The sequence below is a fragment of the Dysidea avara genome, chromosome 6 (genome assembly GCF_963678975.1).
Source record: "Dysidea avara chromosome 6, odDysAvar1.4, whole genome shotgun sequence".
Taxonomy (NCBI): domain Eukaryota; kingdom Metazoa; phylum Porifera; class Demospongiae; order Dictyoceratida; family Dysideidae; genus Dysidea; species Dysidea avara.
In genome coordinates this window covers 34,479,781-34,504,038 of record NC_089277.1, presented here as the reverse complement: position 1 = coordinate 34,504,038, position 24,258 = coordinate 34,479,781, and the positions used below count along the sequence as shown (strand labels likewise).

The 24,258-nt window shown below is 38.0% G+C and overlaps 1 protein-coding gene across 1 annotated transcript in view; it reads right to left on the bottom strand.

Annotated features, from left to right (window-relative positions):
* Nucleotides 1–1,086: 1,086 nt before the first annotated feature.
* LOC136257832 (uncharacterized) overlaps nucleotides 1,087–24,258 on the bottom strand; it is a 101,632-nt gene continuing 78,460 nt past the window's right edge. The window contains exons 12-15 of the mRNA XM_066051131.1: nucleotides 23,357–23,470; nucleotides 23,143–23,301; nucleotides 22,265–23,092; nucleotides 1,087–2,315 (exon numbers count right to left, since the gene is read on the bottom strand). Of these exons, the coding sequence (XP_065907203.1) occupies nucleotides 1,344–2,315; nucleotides 22,265–23,092; nucleotides 23,143–23,301; nucleotides 23,357–23,470 (2,073 nt within the window). The 3' untranslated portion in view covers nucleotides 1,087–1,343. The remainder of the gene's footprint in view (nucleotides 2,316–22,264; nucleotides 23,093–23,142; nucleotides 23,302–23,356; nucleotides 23,471–24,258) is intronic.

Here is a 24,258-nt window from a genome sequence, read left to right as displayed (position 1 = left end):
CAAATTTAGCGGTTAGGTTTGGACTAAACTGTGAACTAGTGTTAGCTTATAACCAGTAAAAAAGTACAGAACATTTGCTAAAACCATTTGTAAGTTATAGAACAAATTAAATTCCATGGGAAGCCATATAAGCGGACTGTACAGAGCACCCTTAACACATGTAGATATGATCTCCATGGTTGTGGAGGAAAAATATCTGGGTGTAGTATTTGATAAAGATTTGAAGTTTACATCTTATGTTAATCAAATTGTAATGAAAGCTAACAGGGTATTGGGAATTATTAAACGTACCTTTGCCTCCAGGGATGCCAACACAATAAGATTATTATACGTTACTCTTGTTCGCCCAATTTTGGACTATGCGTCAACTGTCTGGAACCCTCATCTTATGAAAAACATCCGTAAATTAGAAGCAGTTCAAAGAAGAGCCACAAAACTTATACCCTCCTTCTATAATTTGACATACTCTGAAAGACTCCAAGAACTTAATCTACCCAGCTTACTTTACCGTCGAACCAGAATGGATCTGATTATGACTTACAAAATCCTGAACAATTTAGTATCTGTGGACAAAGACTGTTTTTTTACTGTTAATACCAACCCCACCCGATCTAATGGACTCAAACTTTACAAAAATTACTTCAACACTGCTATTAGAGGTCATAGTTTTTCACAGAGAATCATCAATGATTGGAACACCTTACCCCATGAAATTGTATTTGCACCTAATGTACTGATCTTTAAGACTAAATTAGATGTATTTTTATATGACCGCCGGTTTAATTTTATTTAGATGTACTTGAGATTGGTTTTTATAAGACTTTGTCTTCCTTATACCAATTAACAAATAATAATAATAATAATAATGTATATTCACTTCTATCACCAAACCTTGAGAAAAATCTCACTTGTCATATTTCTCAGAAAGCAATTCAACATGAACTACAGTAGACCCCATGTATACAATTGTTGTACCTTAACAGCTGTTTGTGACAGATCAGTGTAGTGTTAATTAGTATAAACCATCCCATTACATCACCTGTGACTGTTGTCATGACAACAGTAAACCTGTTGTTATGGCTTTACATGTGGTGACCATTACCAGTAGTGATGTACATGTGTTACTAACACTAACAGTGTTAATGTAATATAACATGAAAGTGTTATAGATAATTAGTACACCTCCAGAAAGTATTTACTGTATAGTGTCAAGTGAGGTACATGTAACATGTTTAATTGACAGTAATTAAATATTTATTACAAATTTGTAAACATGAACCACAAATAAATAATCACTGATTAGCTAAAAGATATTCAATAAAATTGTGATAAAACTAAACTATTTAATTAATCTCTTCAAGATGTCCCATAACAACACTGGTCAGGCTAGTAGCATCAGCAGTCTCTCTAGTCTTAATGTCAACACATCCACCAGCCACTATTATCACATTATTGATGATTGTTACTGTAGGGTATGCACAGTTTGTAGGTATGGAAGATACTCTCCTCCAACTCTTTGTAACATCATCATATAAGGTAATGTCATTGGTTGTCTTGCCTTGTTTACTACCCCCTATAATAACAGGAGGAGAACTATTTGGAATGAGAGTTGTCTTCCGGTATGGAGGATCAGCTAATCTGCTCCACTTGTTGTCTTCACCAGTTGAAGTTGTAAGTTGTTGTTTACTGATTATTTCATTAATGTCAATTAGGAATGTTTTATTGGAACGCAGGTTATCTGCAGTATGAAATCCAACAATCACTAATGATTCACCACACATGGTGGCAGTTGGAGCATACATTGGCTGGGGGAGGTGAGTGTTCACAATCCTCCATTGTAATGTGTTAATATCTAGTACTTCTATGGTATCCAGTACAGTATCATCATCACCTTTACCACCAACCACAATGATATATGACTGGTGGGGTACAACAGCAGGCTGTAATCTTGCTATTAGCAGGTTTGGGAATATATCATTTCTCCAACTGTTGTCAGTGAATGTTGTCACTTTATTAGTAGTTTTGCGGGTAGCAGTGTCATATCCACTAATGATGGTCAACTTGTCAGTGATGTTGACTGGAACACCAAGATATTGTTGGAGTGGTGGTAAGCTATCCCATCTGTCTTCTTCTAAATGATAAGCATATACATTTTCTTCTTTAGTACGATCAGGACAGGGTCCTCCCCCAATATACATAACTGATTTGATTACAGTAGCATTTGCCCAGTACATTGCAGTTGGTAATGGACTACAGGTTGTCCAGTTTAGTTGATATCGTCCACTTTGTAGGGCTAGTGAAAACTCTGGTGAGTCCTGTAAGAGAAGACAAGTTACCAGGACAACCATTACAATGTATATTTACAATGCATATGGATATGTATTATATACATATAAGTATTGTCATGGCAACTAATAATGTGCAAATATGGGATATTACTACATGTATCAGTAGATCATGTGATAGTAATGATCTTGGGAGATTTTATTTGGCATAATCTTGTGACGTGAATCACTCTTATGTATTTTGTGATTTTATTTGACTTAACGTTGTGGTACAGTTTTCAAATCACTATTATGTATTTTCATTATCTAAACAATTCTAACATTGTCATACACGCAGTGATGTAGCTGTTGTATGGCTGCAATAAATTTAGTCCTGGTACAGACATGGAATTACTCATTTATAAATGTCAGCAGGCCTTTAACCTGTTCTATTGAGTATGATAGGCCTGTATTGTAAACTGGTAACAAGCCTGTGAAATATTCAAATCTTATTGTAGTCATGTAAAGATTCATTTATTTTGAGGTGTACTGTTTAGTCCTGTACCAGGCCAGTACTAACTAATACAGTCTTGTAAATGTTGCTCCATTTTGAATCCCACAATGAAAAGTTCACTTGTTAGTAAGATTATAAATATAAAATGAAACCTTTAATATAATAGAAAGATGGTGTGGCACATGAGCAAGAGCATATCACATCGTATGGACAAGGGAACATGTAACTCCGTAAATAGCAAAATTCAAACATGGCTGCCATGCACTATAAAAATAGCTTTATAAAATTCCTTATTAGGACATTATACAGTGTTTGAGTACATCACATTACTGGCATCACTGAAATGAAGCTATGGAAACAAAGTTGAATGACATGATGGAAGAATAGTAGCACAGGGATAACATGGTAGCCTTTCTGTATTCACAATCAATGTGAAATTACTTACCGTATAGCAGGTTTTTATCATGAGGGCTTTAATAGTGCGTTTTGGGTACTCACAGTATTAAAATTTGCCACATATTTTATCACATGGAGTTTTGTTTATCACAGTTTTGTTTAGCTGTTAACATTCGACAGGTGTTTGTTTACATACATAACAGCTTGCTAATTGTTTATATTAGCTTGATTAGTTGCTCATTTCCCTACACAACATGTGTTTCTTCACTAAACATTGCTGAACAGCCAGTTTGGCTACGTTCATAGAATCTGACTAAACAATACAGTAACCAGTGGCAACAGTGGTTACCATAGCAACTAATTATATTTGTATTCCAAAACTGTTTTACAGGATACACTTAGGAATGTGCCGATTTTGCTGGCAAAATTTTTGGAAAAATATGTTGGTAAAAACAAAGAGCAAAATGCTGGAAAAATGGGCACCTAGGAATAGCAACTTAGCACATTTTGTATGAAAAAGGTTGAGATACTCTAATAGAACAGTCACACATAGTATTAGGACAACATATGCTCACAGGAAATGGTGACTAAAGATTGAGATACTCTAATAGAACAGTCACCCATAGTATTAGAACAACATATGCTCACAGGAAATAGTGACTAAAGATTGAGATACTCTAATAGAACAGTCACACATAGTATTAGGACAGCATATGCTCACAGGAAATGGTGACTGAAGATCAAGATACTCTAATAGAGCAGTCACTGCGTAAATAATATTCTAATAGAATAGTCACACATGCTTGTAAGCTTGAGATATTGTAATTAATTTTTAATGATGCTCAGCGAAATAGAAAAATATTTAGCGAAATAGGTAAGAAATAAAAGAATAGCTGGAAAGAAAAATAGGTGGAAAAAAAGCAAAATAGGCTCATCCCTAGATACATGGTACATGACTGTGACAGACCTGTAAATTGAAATTATGTACCTGCCACAGTACTATTACCGTCCTACAGTAATCCTGTCAGACAGACCTGCCCTAGGAATGTTATAACAGCAATATCTACATGATGTATTTCTTGATGTGACAGGTAGTGACTGACAATAATTTGTATAAGGAGAAGCACAACAACATGTTATTGTATTGTTTGGTAAACTACATTTGCTGTACTGATTAGTTGTTATGGTAACCAGTAGCCATATACTTACTATATAAACTAACAAAATTTTGTGATAAACTAAATTAAGTGATTTGTCACCAAACTGCCAGATTTAAAATTTGTCAATAGTGTTTTCATACCTTGTGTTCAAGCTTTTAATCACAGTAATAAACCAAATGTGGCTTCATGGATATTACATAAACACACCTCACTGATGAATTAACATGGCTCCATATATGCAAATGGGTGTGGCTCATGACAGAAGCTACCTGTACCTGCTGTAAACTAGACTAGAACTTGTACTGGTTAATGGGCATGGCTCTACATTAACTTGTAGACAGCAACAGACATGGATTCATATACAGTCACTGATATATGGGTGAAGCTCTACATATGCCTACAGACAGAAACACAAATGGGTGTATCCCATGAAAGAAACCAGGCTGCAACAGGACCCAGATATTCCATAAAGTGGGTCAGACCCAGATAACCCGACCCAGTTTCAATTATGAAAGCAGGTGCAGGGATTTTGAAAAGAGGTTTCCACTACAACTAAGTGAGTGTTATATTAGAGTAGTTTATATTGCTTGACTGCTTTATTAGAGTATCTTGATGTTTTAACCAGAATCATAATTCAGAACAATGTTGCAATCATGTGAGAAACTATTATATAACTTAAAGCTTGAAATGTGTCCTGTTCTGTGATAGATTCCACATTCTGGAAACCTGAAGTTTCAATTTCTTGTAGTGTGTAAAATCCAATGAGGAACCCCTGGAAACCCCACTCAGTATGCCTCTGATGAAAGAGACTCGGCCAGATGCATTCAGTAACTGAATCCACAACACTTTGTCCTTCTGTCAGCCTACACCATGTAAACCTCATAGCAACGGTACACTGCTAATTTTATAATCAGAGCATTTTGCCAACTTAAAATCTCACCAACTTCAATTTTATAACAAATCACCAAATATTAGTTTCACCAATGTTGTTATATGGTATAAACTAAAGAAAACTAAATTAATATTCTGTATATAGTAAACCCTCAATTATCTGACCCTCATTTATCCATACCCTTGTTTATCTGAAATTGAAAATGATCATTCTATTAGAGTATTTTGAATACAAGTGTGTGTTCTATTAGAGTATTTCAACAGAGCTTTGTATCATATAGTACGATAGTACTGTCTAGTAGGAAAAGCAAATGTGTGGGCGTGGCCTGTGATATAATAGAACCCAAAAAACCTGTCTCGATTTTTTCTCATAACAGCATGACAGTATTGGTTGGGTAAAGTCAAGCCCAAGTTTCTTCAGATCGACCCTAAAACATTTCTGTCAAATTGCTACAGATTTTCTTTTTAATTATTCAACAGAATTTTCTAATGCCTGCCTGCCTGCCTGCCTGCCTGCCTGCCTGCCTGCCTGCCTGCCTGCCTGCCTGCCTGCCTGCCTGCCTGCCTGCCTGCCTGCCTGCCTGCCTGCCTGCCTGCCTGCCTGCCTGCCTGCCTGCCTGCGGTATGCACGAATTCACATCCGTTATTTTCTGCAGACTTATGTAAAGCCATGCCCACTAATCAGTTGTTATTGTATATATCATAATCTAGTATATAGTGCTGTGATTAACTCTCTGAATAATGGTGTGTCTAGTTTTGTGAAAGGCTGGCTATTTAGTGGTCATGAACTTGCAAAAAAAGTCCACAAACAAGTACAAGAAAAAATTAGGACTTTTTAAACTAGAGAAGATAAGGGTGTGTGACATAGCAAAAGCTTGTGCAATGTAAATCAGCTATGAAGTGGATTTCACTATATCTAACTACAGTGGAACCTTGGTTATCCTAATCCCAATGTGTCTCAGGCAATGGTAAAAGTGTTCAGATAAGAGAATCTAATCAAAAACAGCCAAGCTGTAAAAAAAGGAGTGCGGCCCTTGAAAAGGCTATTGTGAAAAAAGATGTGAAATCCAAGGTGGCGGCCAAGAAATGGCTGTGATGGTAGGTTAATGGTAAAAATTTTAATAACGACAATTCAGGTGAATTTTTGTGCCGCTTGGTCTTGGCAAAATATTCACCTAAATTGTCGTTATTAAAATTTTTACCATTAACCTACCATCACAGCCATTTCTTGGCCGCCACCTTGGATTTCACATCTTTTTTCACCATAGCCTTTTCAAGGGCCACACTCCTTTTTTTACAGCTTGGCTGTTTTTGATTAGATTTCACTTCTTTTTGTATTTGTATACCCCAAAGCTGGCCTATGGCCAGCTTTGGGGCTTTTTAAACTATATATTTTTCTTTACCACAGGAAAAAGAAAAAGATGAAGCAGATTTTATAAACACTTTAACTCATTCTGATTTTATCAGTAAATGTACAAATTATATATATAATGCATATATCAAGAGTTCATAATATAAAAAGAGAGTATATATTTATTACATGTCAATTAATCCCCACAGGATAATTTGCAGCTGATCTCTCTACTGGGTGACTTGAAATGTAGCTGAAATCTCTACAGGGTGATCTGCTTGTACGTAGATGAACTCTTTACAGGATTCTCTCTAACGGGTGACTTGACTCTAGCTGAACTCTCTGCAGGGTTATCTGTTTGTAGTTGAATTCTCTACAGGGTGATTTGTTTGCAGCTGAACTCTCTACAAGGTAACTTCTTCTAGCTGATCTGTCTACAGGGTGACTTGTTTCTAGCTGGTCTCTCTACAGGACGATTTGTTTGTAGCTGAATTCTCTACAGGGTGATGTATTTGCAGCTGAACTCTCTACATGGTGGTTGCTTTGTAGCTGAACTCTCTAAAAGGTGACTTCTTCTAGCTGAACTCTCTACAGTGTGATCTTTTCATAGCTGAACTCTCTACAGGATGATTTGTTTGCAGCTGAACTCTCTACATGATGATTTCTTTGTAGCTGAACTCTCTACAGGGTGATTTGTTTGTAGCTGAACTCCCTACAAGGTAACTTCTTCTAGCTGATCTATCTACAGGGCGATTTGTTTGTAGCTGAACTCTCTACAGGTGATTTGTTTGTAGCTGAACTCCCTACAAGGTAACTTCTTCTAGCTGATCTATCTACAGGGCGATTTGTTTGTAGCTGAACTCTCTACAGGTGATTTGTTTGTAGCTGAACTCTCTACAAGGTGATCCTTCTAGGTGATCTCTCTACAGGATGACTTGTTTCTAACTGAACTCTCAACAGGGTGATCTGTTCATAGCTGAACTTTCTACTGGGTGATTTGTTTGCAGCTAAACTCTCTACATGGTGGTTTCTTTGTAGCTGAACTCTCTACAAGGTAACTTATACTACCTGATCTCTCTACAATGCGACTTGTTTCCAGCTGATCTGTGATTTGTTTGTATCTGAACTCTGTACAGGCTGATTTGTTTGCAGCTGAACTCTCTACATGGTGGTTTCTTTGTAGCTGAACTCTCTACATGGTGACTTCTTCTAGATGATCTCTCTACAGGGTGACTTGTTTCTAGCTGAACTCTCTACAGGTGATTTGTTTGCAGTTGAACTCTCTACATGGTGGTTTCTTTGTAGCTGAACTCTCTACAAGGTAACTTCTTCTAGCTGATCTTGCTACAGGGTGATTTGTTTGTAGCTGAATTCTCTACATGGTGGTTGCTTTGTAGCTGAATTCTCTAATAGGTGACTTCTTCTAGCTGAACTCTCTACAGGGTGATATTTTCAAAGCTGAACTCTCTACAGGATGATTTGTTTGCAGCTGAACTCTCTACATGATGATTTCTTTGTAGCTGAACTCTCTACAGGGTGATTTGTTTGTAGCTGAACTCCCTACAAGGTAACTTCTTCTAGCTGATCTATCTACAGGGCGATTTGTTTGTAGCTGAGTTCTCTACAGGGTGTTTGTTTGCAGCTGAACTCTCTACATGGTAGTTTCTTTGTAGCTGAACTCTCTACAATGTGACTTCTTCTAGCTGAACTCTCTACAGGGTGACTTGTTTCTAGCTGATCTCTCTACAAGGTGACTTCTTCTAGCTGAACTCTCTACAGAGTGATTTGTTTGTAGCTGAGTTCTCTACAGGGTGTTTGTTTGCAGCTGAACTCTCTACATGGTAGTTTCTTTGTAGCTGAACTCTCTACAATGTGACTTCTTCTAGCTGAACTCTCTACAGGGTGACTTGTTTCTAGCTGATCTCTCTACAAGGTGACTTGTTTCTAGCTGAACTCTCTACAGGTGATTTGTTTGCAGCTGAACACTCTACATGGTGGTTTCTTTGTAGCTGAACTCTCTACAAGGTAACTTCTTCTAGCTGATCTTTCTACAGGGTGATTTGTTTGTATAGTACAGCAGCATACCAAAAGTATTGTGCACTTTTTGATAAAAGCACCAAAATTGGTACACATGTAGACTAACACCTAATGAACATTTTTGGATATGGAGGCGCTCACAGTTTTGCTCATGGTAGCCATAGCAACGCTGTATAAAAATGGCAGCTATATAACTAGTCTCAAACCACTGTTAAAGATTCAGTACTCCCAAAGAAAAGTTGTTGGCAACAATTGTGTGCAAAATAACTGTATTTCCTCCAAAGAAACTAACACTTGATCCTTACTGAAGTGAAAATACAATACTAGTCATATTTACTGTTCGTATATTCAGTGCACTATAGGCATGAGAATAATAATACACAGTATAATATATGTATTGGTTTGTGCTGAAAATGATCTTAGTTTAGTTTATTGGACATTCCCCTTCACACTTGCAGAGAGCAGTGCATTGGAGACCAGCCTTTTTACATTTGCAGTTGGTACGACATCCTTTTTTGCAGCCACAACTGATCAATTCATAGCAGATTTTGGATGCTTCGGGAAGTGTGGTCCAATGTGGTTCATATAGGCCATTATCTGTCTTGATCCAACCCCAAGTACTTGGAGAAGGAAGAACAGGGTCTGGAGCAAGTGCTTGACCCCAGACATGTCCACCTTGAAAGGCTGCTCGCTTTACATGCTGCTCTAGAGCAGCACGTGTAGGTGGAATTCTCTGCACAGATGATGTCTACGCAAAGAGTTTCTTCCTGGCCTGGTTTACTTCAGTGCAGGTGCTCGTTCGGTCATATAGAAGTATGACAAACCTTTCAATTGCATGCATACTTTGTTCTGAAACTTCAGTAGGTGCATGTGCCAGATCCAACAGTGCATTTGTAAGCTCTGGGAATGCATTCTATGCAGCCCATGCAGTTTTCTTGCCATGTCCAACAAATGCTGACACAGTGTCACATCCAGTTAGGGCATGGAACATTGGAAGGGCACGTGACTTATCTGATCCCAGACGAGCTGCTATTTGATGAGCTGCCAAATATCGGAAATTTTTACCTGCCCCAAAGGCTATCCAAATTTCATCATTAGCTAGTAGTGTTTCAGCCACCATCACCGCCAACACCACAACATCAGTATCAACAGTACGCACTAGCATTTGGTGATGGCCCTGTTGTGCAGCATGGGCTACATGAAGCATCATACGACTGTCAGCCTCTTCGTGACTACAAGGAGCAATTAAGTGAGCATCCAGTTGGTGTGGCACACACAAAACCTGATCCCCATCTGTTACAACCAGTTCTTTTCCATCATGTTTGCATACTTTAATAAGTGCTTTTGAAAGGAAACTAAAGAGTTCTTTCTTGTTGAGGTCCACACGCTAAAATTTTTTCCAGTTTCTGGGTATTGGTGCAGAATTAGCAACACGTTGACGTACTCCTTTTCCACGTTTTGCCCTGGCTGTTGCTTTGAGGGAGTCCACCGCATAGCTGTCCCATACCAGATCTAGCCGTGATACGTGTTGAAGTTGTCCAGATAAGTAAGGAAGAAAGACCTGATGAGCATATTGCTCAAATGTCTCTGCAGTACCTGGCTTCAGCATCTGAACAACAGCAGCTCCATCAATGACTACAAAAGAGACTATGGGTGCTTCATACTGTGCCTCAGAAAGACCATCCAGACACACCAGCATATCACTTTTGGTACCTAGGTAAAGTTTTCCTGTAACAGAAAGTGATGGAGGACATGCTTGATTTTCATGTCGGAAAAATGCTTCCAGATTTCCATCACGTGTCTGACAGCCAATATATAATCGTGAGAAGAGTTCAACATCACACTTCAGGGATTTCAGCTGTTGCTTTCCTTTGGATGCTTTGGATACAGGGGTGCCAAACAGTGGCAGCTTGTTGCGATGAATTGTATCATCTATTGACTTTGTCCTGTCTATTAAGCATTCCTTTGTGAAAGCTTTAAACTGATCCTGACCAATATACTTGGCATTAAAAATGGTATTCATTACAGCAGAATCTGCAATTTCTTTGGTATCTAGGACAAGCAAATCCTGGCTCTTCTCTTCGAATAGGTTTCCCAACTCTTCAATTACCATCACTAGACGACAAACATCTTCGGCAAAAGATTTCTGTACACTTGCTGTCTGGTCATGGTGCCGTGTATTCACTTTTCTACTTTCCTTCAACTGAGAACTTTCAAATTCTCCAATTACTCTGGCAACTTCTGGTCCAGAAATCATCCACTGCCGCAAAGCACTTGGATTATCAGTGAGACCGACTGCACCCCCATCACCCTTGACACAGGCATTGTTTTGTTCATGTGCTTGGTCCATAGAAATTGCTGAGAAAACTTGCTTGGTCTTCTGCGCTACAAAGTGGCCTTTGTTGAATTCTCTGTAAACGGCTGGGTGTGTACTTGGAAGATCAGCCATGTCTCTTAAATGCACTGGTATCCAGCGGGCATAGTTAGTGTGGTCTAGTGCAAAGAACCAGGGGACAAGTTCCGTCAAGGCATCAAGATACATAGAAAAATTAGCTTCTCTCAGAGAGTGCACATAAGTGAGAATCCAAAGCTCTAGCTCCATTGTTGTTGCCCAATAATGAAATTGTTGACAGTGATGTTTTCTCTCATCACACCAGGCCTCAAAGTCAATTTGATTATCTCTGGAGCAGGTAAGACTGTAAAGATCATAGGCATGGTGTTGCAGAATATATAAGGCAGCAGCAGTAATTTGGTGGGCCCTTCTTGTGCGCATAACATGAGATGCTTTGTGTAAAGAATCAGCCATTCCTACTGTTGCAATTTCTGCTTGAACCAGAGCTTGTGCCCATCCACTGTTATCCAACCAGTCACCAATGGTCTTCAATGCTGCCATCTCAATGTGGAGACCACCAAACATAATCACAAACTTCTCCTGTCCATACTTCCCTGGCCACTTCCACTGGATCTGTTTAGCCAAAGCAAAGAGTGGCTGGTCAAACGTCATAACTGGAGTCTGTCCTGAGTTGAGGTGCTCAACAGCACTCTTCACCACATCCATTGAATGTCTAATCATTGCAACTGTGTGAGCACTCTCTTGAAATAAAGGGAGTAAGGCTGTTGGTGTGATGATTTGATTGCATGATTCCTGATTCTCTGCATGGTATGCAGCCCATGAGATGTTCTCATAGATACCAAGTGCAGAATTTTCTTCCAAAACATGCCTTGTGTTCTCCAGCCATCTGTACTCGTCTTCAGCATGCTTCTTGTAGGTATTCCATTCCAGAGATAGCACACCAGCAACAGGAATCACTGACTCTTTCACACTGGATGTAATAGGTGGCACATCCATATAGAAATGCGGCAGACAACCAACAGTTTTTGAGCCAGCATCACTTCCTATGATGACAGTGCCGCTATGCACTTCCTCAGTAGCACCACTGGGATGTTGCAACAAAGAAATACCAGTTCCATGAAATGAGTCCTTGGCAGTTGTAGCACTGGGATTATGGTCAAGATTATCTACAGCAGCTGTTGTGAATATGTTGCCCATCAACATTGGTGGACAGACAACTTGCTCCATATGAAAGCGTTGGCACACACTGTTTCCTAACTCCGCTGAAAGGCACAACACACGGTCATAAGAAATGCTTAGACCAAGGTTGAACAGCCTGTTCACCAGATCTCTCTTGCGCGTTTGTGCATGTAGCATTAGCCCAATATAGATAGGAAGTGGTGTTTCTTACGTAGAACTGTGTCGTACAGTTGAAGTGGTGTCAGCCTGTTTACGTATGTGCTTAACACTGTTATATTTTAGAATCTGGGAAATGGAAAGTGCTGCTGGTGTGGAACTATCATGACTTTGGTCCTTGATGCTTGGACCTTCCAACACCATACTTACTAGAGAAAGAAGCAAGTGTGGCACAGACTTTTCCTGACAGTTATCTTCAAATGACCCAGTGAAGGGTGTAGGGTCAAACATGTTTCGGCGTACAATTTGTGCAGCATGTGCAAGATGAACAGCATCACTGTCACTGTCCTGCTCACAGGCTTTGTCAAGTGCAGCACCAATATCTTTATCAAATAAAAGCATTACATCTCTTCCCTTACTTTGAGCTCGCATATCTGGAAAATGAGCAAGAAGTCTTTGCTTTAATCGGGTTGTATGCATTCTTTTGTCACTCATGACTCCAAGCTGTTGCATTCTAGACACGTAGAGTTGTGCCAAATCAGCGAGTTTAAAAACTGGCACGGTGCTTGCTTCCAAGCAGACTTCTTCAATATACGTCACAAGCTCAGCAAATACAATTCCTGATATTTCATCATCTTTACTAGCAGTTTGTTTTTGTACAGTCTGTGCCTTCCTTGCATGGTTGTAAAGAGCCAGCAAGCACTTAGTGTGGTACTTAGCTTCCGAAGCTACCATATCACACAAGCTCAGTTTGGCCAAGAGCACACTGTCTCCAGTAAGTTCAGCACTTCTACGCACACGGTGGTCCACCTGAAGTGTTGTCACCTCATGTAGACTATCACTACCAGCTTTCTGACTACAAAAAAAACACAGTCCCTCACTAAACTTAAGTGAAGACTGCGATCTACTACTCTTGTGTGGAGTATCATCTCTTTCAGGGCTTTGATGCTCCCTCTTCCCTGCCCTTTGCAACATTTGGTTGTTGTAGAGGAGCCTACATGACTTATGCCACTTAGCCTTATTGGTAACCATAGCTACTTCAATACCTTGCCCTTCATTTAGTCTGTCTAACTGCAAGGTCATTGGTAACTTTCCCAACTCATTAAATTTTATCAAATTTTCAGCAAGTGATTGATATCCCTTACCAATGTCTTTTCTTTTTGAATGCAAAGGAGAAGTAAGGGGCTCTGCTGTCACTTCCTGTCATATAATACAAAGTTCCCAGTTTGTATTAGCTGGCTGTTGAATCTCCCAAGTGTCGGTAAGTTTAAACTTCTTGGAGGATGACATGGCTGTACTGATAAAGCCAAACTAGGTCCAATGAAACAAAAACTGGCCTAATATAAAAAATGGTGTAATGCATTGTATTAAATACATAAAAATAACATGCACACAAACCTTTCTTGGACTGCTAACTTTAGAACATTCGCTAAAAAAACTAAACCAGAAAGTACTGAACTTCAGAGTGCTTCAATTAGAATAGATGCCATTTGCTCTGTGTGCACATGCTCAATTCATGTTTTCTTGTTATTGTGTAGTTGTTTTCTTGTCCACTTGTTCACTGTTGTCTTTAAAAAAATGGAAGACTGATACTGATTTAACTAAATAATATGCATTATGGCATCCATATTATAAATTGTTGCTACGGCTACCACGAGCAAAACTGCAAGCGCCTCCATATCCAAAAATGTTCGTTAGAAGTTAGTCTACATGTGTACCAATTTTGGTGCTTTTATCAAAAAGTGCACAATAGGTTTGATATGTTGGACTATGCTGCTGTACTAAACTGAATCTGATGATCTATGTGTTTTATAAGGTAGAGCCTTGCTTCACAGCCTTCTGATCTGATTAACAATGTAACTTTGTATTTATTACATACGTGGCATGCATAGTTTCACCTAGTATAATCCAAACCAGCCAAACTATAAAAGAAGGTGCAAAAATAGGTTTTTATGAAAAAAAGATGCGATATATCAAAGGTGGCAACCAAGTAATAATATTATAATTTATTACATCACAAATTAATTGACATAATACCGCATAGCGGAAAATTTTGGTGGGAGAAATTTTTGGCAAATTTGGTGAGTATGCATGGATTCACCAAAATTTGAATCGCCATTATTCTAAACACTGAAACTGTAGTAGACGCTGTTCATCAGTGAGCAAGTCAGTGAGTGAATGTTGTTACAGCAGTGAGTACCGTTAGTCTTCCGCAAGTATCCAATTGAATGCAGTGCTGTTTTAGACTAATAGCTCAGGCAGATGAGCAATTCAGCTTGAGCGATTCAGCTCAAGCAATTCAGCTCACTTCCCATGCACATGCCTTGCCTCGCTTGCCACGCACGTATCAGTCTTGATTACTGACTTAACGAGTGCATGTTGTTTTTATTACAACTATCTGTTTGCATAAGAGCGTGTCGATTCGAATGAAAGACATTGAACTGTAGTACGTACTTCATCCGTAGACATCACAAAGCTTCGCTGTCAGATTTAATGAAATTGTGTAGGCAAAGTAATGCCATGCACAAAATATTATTCACCGATTTCTGCCAATGATCAGTTTGCTAAATTTTTTTGCTATACGGTATTTCTGAAGCCATTTAATGGCCACCACCTTTGATATCACACTATAGCCTATTTTTGGAAGGCTGCACCCTATTTAAAATCAAGTTCTTCTGTTTACCTGTAGGAAAATACAAAAGATAGACACAAATACACAAGAAAATGATATCTAATTCAAAACAGCCAAGCTGTGAAGGAGATGTTTTACTAATTTTACTCCGTATTAGTTGCCGAACGTTGCATGTATATGACTGTACTATAAAGAGATCTCAGAAGGTGCTTGGTGCATACATACATGGTTGGTTTTCAAGCTATAAATCATCGATATTGAAACAGATTTCCATTACATTACTAAAGGTTTGTATCTTGATAGTTACCTGACACGTGCAAGAAAATTCGAATAGTTTACATAAGCAGTTTAGCCAGTAGATGTGACAACAAATCACAGTGAGGTGACTGCTCCAGTAAACTATCTTGATCACATGAGAATGTTCCAGAATTTCCATGGATAGATCTATGAAATTACATTTTGCTATAACTTTTATGTTTATAAGTGCGAAGAGCAACTGACCGCAATGGAATAGTGGTAAAGGGTTTAGCAGTCTAGGTGTTGAGGTCCCTGGTTCAAATCCTGAACATATTTTTCTGGTATTCTTGTACACATTTTTTTTGCTGTAGTGACTATTCTAATAGACTATCTCAATTGTGCATGTTTCACATGTTCGGATTTTGCTTAATGTCCCCTTAACTATTACTCTCAGTACTTTTAAATCACAAAAGGTCTGTGCTACAATATACCTTGTTTCTGTCAGTATATAGTGTTACATATCTCAGGACCAATTTAGCTCAAGTTTGCTATGAAAGATGTCCCATCCCATTGCAAGGAATGTTACAAAGAAAAACTGGTTATTTGTGTTCAGGCATTATACTGGGATACAAATGCATGAAAATTGCATTTTAGTTATACCATGGCTACGAGGGATTTGTTGATATATACACCCAAAGCTCAAGGGCTGCAGGTGTATAATATCAGCAAATACCGAGCAATCGTGGTATAAGTGATATATATCATTTCGGGCGCACTCACCTAATAGGTGAAAGAACCAATGAGAATTCACCCCATTTGTTTTATACAGAGGCATCTGAAGATCGATTGTGGTTTTAATAATGTGGGCTAATAGCCACCAGAATGTTATCCATACGTTAAAACATCATTAATACATTACTATGCTTCAATGCATAATGTTAGAAAACCTGTGATTGTGGGATGGAGTTTATATTATCATTATTTTTGTACTAAGTTAAGCCAACTAACTTTGCTATTGGGACAATAAATAAGTTATTATATTAAATTAAGTACTTAGGACTATAAGTTACTAACCTATTTCAGAATAGCAGCAATAGTTTTACCATTCTGTGGTCTGCTCAAAGGCTGATACGCAGTGGGTAGAAATATGAATCCACATTTGCCCAAACAATTATTTTGTGCTTTCATTGTCATTTACTAACAACCAACTAGCCTATCTTAGCAAATATACTCAGCTTAGCAACCACTACAAAAACGAGTCACACAATACAAAGCTTGGCTCAATATAATGAGTCAAAGCGTATCATTTCTTTGAACTGGCTGGTCATCAAAGTTATTGGCGAACCATTTTCCCATGATATTGCCTTTTCCTGGGCAATATGCAAGTTAAACCACGAGCGGCGCCTTTGAACACCCACACTAAAGTGGTATATTTTCTGTAAAACAATATACTTTGTCTGTTGTGTAGCAGACGAATCGGCTTTCCTTGGCCACACAACACACTACCATGTGTCCTGATGTATTTTTACAGCAATGTAACATATGATGGGTTTTGCTCAGATGCTCATATATTTTATGTATGAATTAGATCATTAGCCCATAAGCACTGCAAGGTAATGGCTCCTAATAATACAAAAATGTGATGGCAAATCAGTTATTATTGTGTATCCCCTGGGAAACACCTTGTTTTCCACGTAGTTGCAATATATAGTGTTCTTATACCTGTTACTTTCTTGATAGATGGGTCAGCTACTTTGATTGTATCCGGTAAAAGGGAAAGATGGTACCTCAGTTTCCTAAAGTCAAAGTCATTGGTTGTACAGTGACTTTTCAAGAATTGTTATTGGCTCTTTATATGCCAAACTATTTGCTGCATTCAACAGTGTGTTCTCCATTGCTACCATTAAAGACAAGCTGGGTTGATCAAATCTATCATCTAATTCACCAAGCATTAGATCACATGCTTCAAAATATTGTTGTCAAAAATATTCTTTAAGTGATTCGAACACATGAGGAGAACTCCTTGATCATAGCGTATTAGTCGCTTTCTGTATCGGGAAAGTTTTGGCTCATCTATTTGTACCGCTTTAGCATTTTCAATAGCTTTTCATAACACAGATTGAAAGACTTATTTGTTCTCTGGCACTGATAAAAAAACTTTGCAAGTTTCACAGCTGACAGTGCTTCTTGCAATGACAAATCAATAGCTTGTGAGCTTCGGGAGAGTGACTCTGTGGCACCAAACGATGTGCATGCAATTTCTAAACCAAAATATATTAAAATTATAAATTTAAAAATGAAGTAGGGTTTCAAGCTATAAAAAGTAGTGAAACAAGAGATGAACAATGGTAGCTATTACAACATAGCTCAGTGTTAAATCCCTGCTTTGGCATGGTATAACAATTATTTTATGTTCAATGCCAAAGTAGGGATTTAACACTGAGCTATGCTGTAATAGCTACCATTGTTCATCTCTTGTTTCACTACTTTTTATAACTTGAAACCCTACTTCATTTTTAATTTTATAATTTTTAATATACTAGTTTGTTTAGATTTTTTTGTTAAAGCATACAGCTAGTTATAAACATGTGACTGTTTTATTAGGGTGACTGCTGTATCAGAGTATCTCTAGTCAGCTTGCGAAGATGTGCTTACCCCAAAAAGTGGTGTGGTCATCGTGGTTGATCGATTATTAGACTAGAGTATCTCGAATCAGCCCACCAACTTGAGGGTGTGTAGTCACAAATACAGCTGGCGTAAAAGGGGCGTGGTCTCGATCGATATATTTAAATAAATTTGTGACGTCTGTTGTGCTGCTTAAAGAAAGTGTTGATATGGAAAATTAATGCCTCAGTATGGTTTCATTGGATGAAGAAGAAGACAAGTAGCCTGAGTGAAGATAAAAGAAAAGACAAAGCGCACAGGGCGCACACTCGTCGGAACCCCAAAAGGCACATCCCACCGGTGAGTTTGTTGTTGTGGCGTAAAATGGTGACCGTTCGTTGCTTTGTTTGGGCACTAGACTTGCGACTGTAGTGAGTGAGTGAGTGTGAGTGAGTGAGTGAGTGAGTGAGTGAGTGAGTGAGTGAGTGAGTGAGTGAGTGAGTGAGTGAGTGAGTGAGTGAGTGAGTGCGTGCGTGGGTGGGTGGGTGAGTGAGTGAGTGAGTGAGTGAGTGAGAGTGAGTGAGACGAAATTTTGAGTTTTGACGATTTTTAAAAAATTCTATATCTGGCCGCCAGTAAGTGTTTTCTTGTTTTTAACGCTACATTTGATGTTAGATGGACTAATATTATTCCGTAAAAGTGATTTTCGTCACGTAAGAAGTTTCTAATCTGGTTTTTAAAGGCAGTAGTTTTGGCGGCGTGCGTCACTTTTGATGCAAACCCTACTTAAACAGTACTACCGTACTGTTTGATAAGTTTGAAAGTTTTCCAGTCATATCAATACTCCACCTGCTTTCATCCCATACTCATCATGAGTAGTAAGATGAATTTCTTCCATAATTTCCAGTAACAGTCCATAATCTTTAAGCACAGCTTCTATGGCAACGTATATAGCGGTCTATCGGGTAAGACAGAGCGGCTTGATGGTAACTCCACTATTTTCAGGTTGCACTATTACCTGTGAGAAAAGACTCGCCCTTTTGGGGGAAAATTTGATAAATTTAGTAATTTCTCTCACAATTTCCAAGGCATCTCTCATGATAGCTAATTAGCTTTCTTCCAACATAAGCATCTTGCAAACATAAATTAAGTGAATGTGCAGAAACAGCATATGGGGACTCTCTTTTTTATAGTTGTAGCTACTCCCTTTTTGTGACCTTGCATATTTGCTGCTTTATCATATGCTTGACCCCTACAGAGGAAGAGGAGGTAATTCACAGCATAGAAGGATGTCATTAATTCCAGTGCAAATGATGTTAGCAGTAGTAGAAGGTAAGCAAAAAAGTCCAATTGGATCTTTGTTAATTTTGTAGTTATCATCCACCTGTCTGATTGTCATGTTTAGCTACTCTCTATTAGCAGCATCAGTTGCTTCATCTGCTATTAGGCCATACCAAGGCTGTGAAACTTGCTGAATATTGTGCAATATTTGTCTCAACAATGTTTGTCCTATTAATACAATTAGGTCAGTGATTATGTCATGAGACAAGTAATAATTATTATTTTCATTTATCCACATCTGTAAATCATTATTTGCTAGAAGTAAGAGTAGGTGGTACAAGTTACCATGTTTTTTTTTGTATGACCTCATATAGCCATTCCTTGATGAAGGAGATATCTTAAAGAATGCAACTATTTAAGTAAACATTGCCTTCGACATGCTTGGAGTTTAGATACTTTCGAGTCGAATTGTACATTGATGGGAGTTTGCTTAGTTAACTCCCACTTTAAAACTGCTTCTCTGGGCTGCACTAGATTGGTTAGTGTTAAACTTACTACGAGCCTTTCTTCAGTTCTTAAAACCACTAGTTGAAAAGGTAGACTCAGCTCACTCACTAAAAGTTAACATGGTGTGTCTTATAGCATACCTACAACAACAAAAAAACAACTCATTGATAGTTACAGCATCACAAGGTTGAAAAGGCTGGCTGTTTTGGTCTAGCTACATTGCAACACATCTCTTGATAATCCTCAAAAGATACTTCTACTTGACTCCCGGTCACGCTGGCACATGTTAAGAACAAGAAACTGTCGAGTGGCTAGTATGCATGCCGTCTTGTCAGTTTGTATCTACCTCTCTACCATGGCTGTTAGTCGCAATGTCACAGTGCGGCAATTCTAGGTTACCCCTGTCTCCAACTTTTTGTCTATTACCACTCGTGATCCTCTATCATCACATCCATCAACATTGTCCTCCTCAGAAGATGAATTATAGTGACTATTTCCTGTATCTGGTTAGCAATTTCCTGGCTGGAGGAATAAGTGTTCAGCGCCAACGGTGCGGTCTTACTCTGATCCAAGCTATGTTCAATGCTAGAAGATGTTGATTCTTTTACTAGCGCTGTCAGCTTTTTAAATAATCTTAACAAAGAAGCTGAAGTGTCAGTAGTCGAATTCTTTGGCTGTTTAGTTGCATTCATTGCTCAGCAAATGTCACTATGCAGTTGAAGTTCATGCACACTAATGAATTATTTAATGAAATGTGGCGCCAGTTCATGTGATTGTTGTTGCACAATATACCTTTAAAATTGGGGGTTCTCAGCACCCCCAGTAAAATTCTCTTCTGCCACCTATGACTGTGTGCATAGGCTATAGCTTGAGGCAAACTTTGTGTATTATTGACTAGTACAAATGCCTGTTGATGCATTGACCACAGCATGGTTGTGAACATGCGTCTTAAACATTAGTATCAACTTCCACAAACCGGTCTAAGAAGACTGCTTAAATTGCACACATGTAAAAGTTAATTTACAGTGCCATTTGCTAATTCATTTAACACGTCTGAATGCAAAATATAAAATAGGAAAACTACATACTCATTTCACTCAATGTATGATATACCATGAATGTACTATACTGGGGCCACGTGATGGTCGTTTTGTTTTCAGCCCACGGATAATTAGGTTTGGTTGGCATCCCTTCTAAGTAAAGCAATTATTGTAGTCATTAGCCAACTTACTTTGCCTTGATTTACTGGGATCTGTGCCAAAGTTTATAATATTGATAAGTATACACCATAAAGAAATTGTGTACCAAAATGCCATCCTGTAACAATAATTTTGCTAAGCTACCCTACTAGTAGTTTAGTTCACTGTTGATTAATTCCAGCTAGGTTTATTTGCTGCATAGCACCTGGTTTTTAGAAGTGGCACAACATCAACCTGTTTCACCCAGGCTTTTTAAGGTCACACCTCTTTTCACAGCTTGGCTGTTTTTGTGCGGTAATACTTACAGAAAACTTTATCTGTGCCAAGTTGTGAAAATGGTTGTGGTCTTAATAAAGCCAAAATGTAAAGTTGTAAAATCAAAATTTGCATCAAGAAATCACTGCCATAATGTTAGTGCCAGTAAAATTAAATAATTCTGCGTGGTAATAGGTACTATCATTATTAAATTTATTGGCAATAGCACTTCATTGCAGTCTTGGCTGCCATCTTAGATTTCATAACTTTTCATCCTGGTAGTTTGAGCCATATCCTGTTTTATAGCTTGGCTGTATTACTATATATTGCCTAAAAGACTGTCTTCACAAACTTCTTCTCTCTCATATACCGATGATGTGCCATTACTGCAATTTTCTGAATTGGGTGTCCAGGAAGTAGTTCAGTGTATTTCTCATTTGGTTGCTCCAAATTTTATATATTCACTTTGTCATACCACCAAATGTGTCGTGATATACGTGTAACTGTAACTATCCATTGTGTTTGAACAGACATACAATTTTAAGATTTTTAATACAATTCTTCCACATAATTTTTTTGTATAACCAGACAATGCATTCGGGATTACAGTAATTATAATTTAATTGAATACAATTAAATTGTAATCATACAGTAGATGCAAAGTAATTGCAATCAATTATTACTATCCTTGGGTAATCGCCCCATGGAGTAGTTACCATCATTCATGTCTCTTGTTTCACTGCTTTTATCACTGGAACCCTACTTCATTTTAAAGTTAATAATTTATAATTGAACTAGCAATTTTTGTGTACATTTGATTCACAGAAATAGTGTTCTAACAATGCAATAAAATTGTTAGATTTTGTCATTCTTAATGCTGCACTTCCTGCAAATTACATGACAGTAATGAATTCAAAACTTAAGGTAGCTTTTTAAGAAAATGAATGCTTAGTCATAAGTTGTTTCTACAAAGCTGTTGGTGTAGTCTAATGACAAATGGCTCTTTATACTAAATTAGTTTTGTGGAAAACAACATTGTAAAACATAGCCTCCACATTGACTGAAACTTTATTATTTGGTGTTGAATGAAAACTGTAGAGCATGTAGTGTAATGATCTTAAGGTGATCAGAGTAGTATTGAGCTGACAGCTGAGCAGCGAATGTTTGGAATGTATACCACATGCATAAATTTAAATAGAAAACAACCCTACTGTATTATGTGTATGCTTTTACATAACATGCACTTACTATGTTATGAAATATGGTGGACATCACATTTTGAGGAGCTTCTTTAGCAGCTGCTACTGCCTGACAGATTTTATCAATTGGTGGTCTAGCTAATCTAATGGTATTCAAGCATTGCAAAATGGCTTTCCACAATAAATGGCCTTTGATGACAGTAAGCTCCTCTTTTCTCTTATTCATTTTGGCATTCTCTGTTTTATCAGTAAGATCTGGAAGTTTTTGTGTTACTACTTGAAGGAACAAAACTCCTAAGGAGTATATATCTGATAGTGCAGTGTAATGTGATCTGTCATTAATGACTTCAGGTGGCAGGTAAGCAACATTAATAGGAGCAGCAGTAGTACTGGTAGATATCACTTGTGGGCAAATGTAGTCTGAGATTTTAGCTCTTCCACTGCCACTTATCAAAACGTTGCGACCATGAAGATTGTAGTGTACTACATTAACACTGTGAAGGTACTGTAAACCTGATGCCATGTCATGACACAACTCAAGCTGTTTGTGTATAGGGCATTTGCCGTTCACTCGAACAGTAAATGTATCCAAATTTACAGGAAGTAACTCAGACACTAATGTAGGAGGACTATCAGGTGTTAACTGCAATACTGCTTCAAAGATTTCAATGTTAGAGTGACTGAAAGATGTAAATTTTACAGAACGAACTTTAAGTTTTTCCATATATTGAACAAGTTGATCATTAGAAATATCAGGATAGCCAAGAACAAAGCGTTTAAATATTGTTTTTCCAGCATAAAACTTCTTGTGATCACTTAGTTTACATACACTTCCATATTGACCATATCCCAATACCTCCTGTTGAATTAACTGCTCCTAGATAGCATTAATTTTGTAATGTGCAATCAAAAGGGAACTGCACTAACCTGAGAGAATCTTCTTTGTTCTACTTTTGTGTCCTTTATCTCACGAAACTGTTTGACTAGTAACTTGTTTTCTTCTTTTAATTTTGCAATTTCATTTTTATTCATCTTCAGTTGTGAACTTAGCTCATTCACCTCCTCACTAGTTACTTCATGCTTTACCTAATTAGTAAGTAAATTAGTTTGTCATTTAACAGTTTACATACAGCATGCTAACCTTAAACTCTAAATTTTCTTTCTTCAATGTGGTGATAAGTGACGTAAGTTCATCAAGTTTCTCATTCTTTTCTGCCATTTCTATTGGCAATGCTTGAAGATGCTCCATCCAACCCTTTTCAATTTGAGAACACAACATATGTATGTACGTCTAGACCTGTATAGCTCTACAGGCAATGGTTGAATAATTACAAGTATAAGGAAAAATTATATGGATCATAGAAAAAACGTAAGGGAGGTCGCCTACACCTGCAAATATACTAGTAGACATTTAATCCCTGCATCAGTCTACAATTAGGGATGGTGGCGCTGAACCGATTAAGTCCAGCCGCACAAAACAATTTGCCACACGCTTAATGAGCAATTTTAGGGTGGCCCAAAACTTCGCTAGTGTACAACTACGCCTATAAAGCTGTTGTAATAGCCTGTGATGCTTTGGTTTACCATACAAAGTTTCATTAAATAACACGCCTTCATTTTTACCTACAAGACTCTCAAGCTTTAACCCGATTTTTAAAATAACTTGGCCAATAAACAATGTAGCACTAAGCCACTTTGGTTCCAACCATTTCTCACCCTGTAGAACAATTCTACGCTTTCCTTTTCACTGATAACAACATGGAAAGTAGTGAAAACGGATACCCGTGGGCTACAACATTGGCTAACAACTCCATCAAACCTGAATCGCGAAAATTCGAAGCGTACTATTGTAGAGTATCACTTACCCAATGCCTATACTAAATCTTAATGGTCTGTGGTGCATAGTTTTGAAATTATTTAGTGAGAAAGGAGACGGTGTGGCTAATCAGGGCGCGGTCCGTATAACAGTAATCACGCGATGGCAGCTGGTGCCGTTCACCAGTGAATTAACCAGAGTTGTGATAAGCTAATAGATTTAAAGCA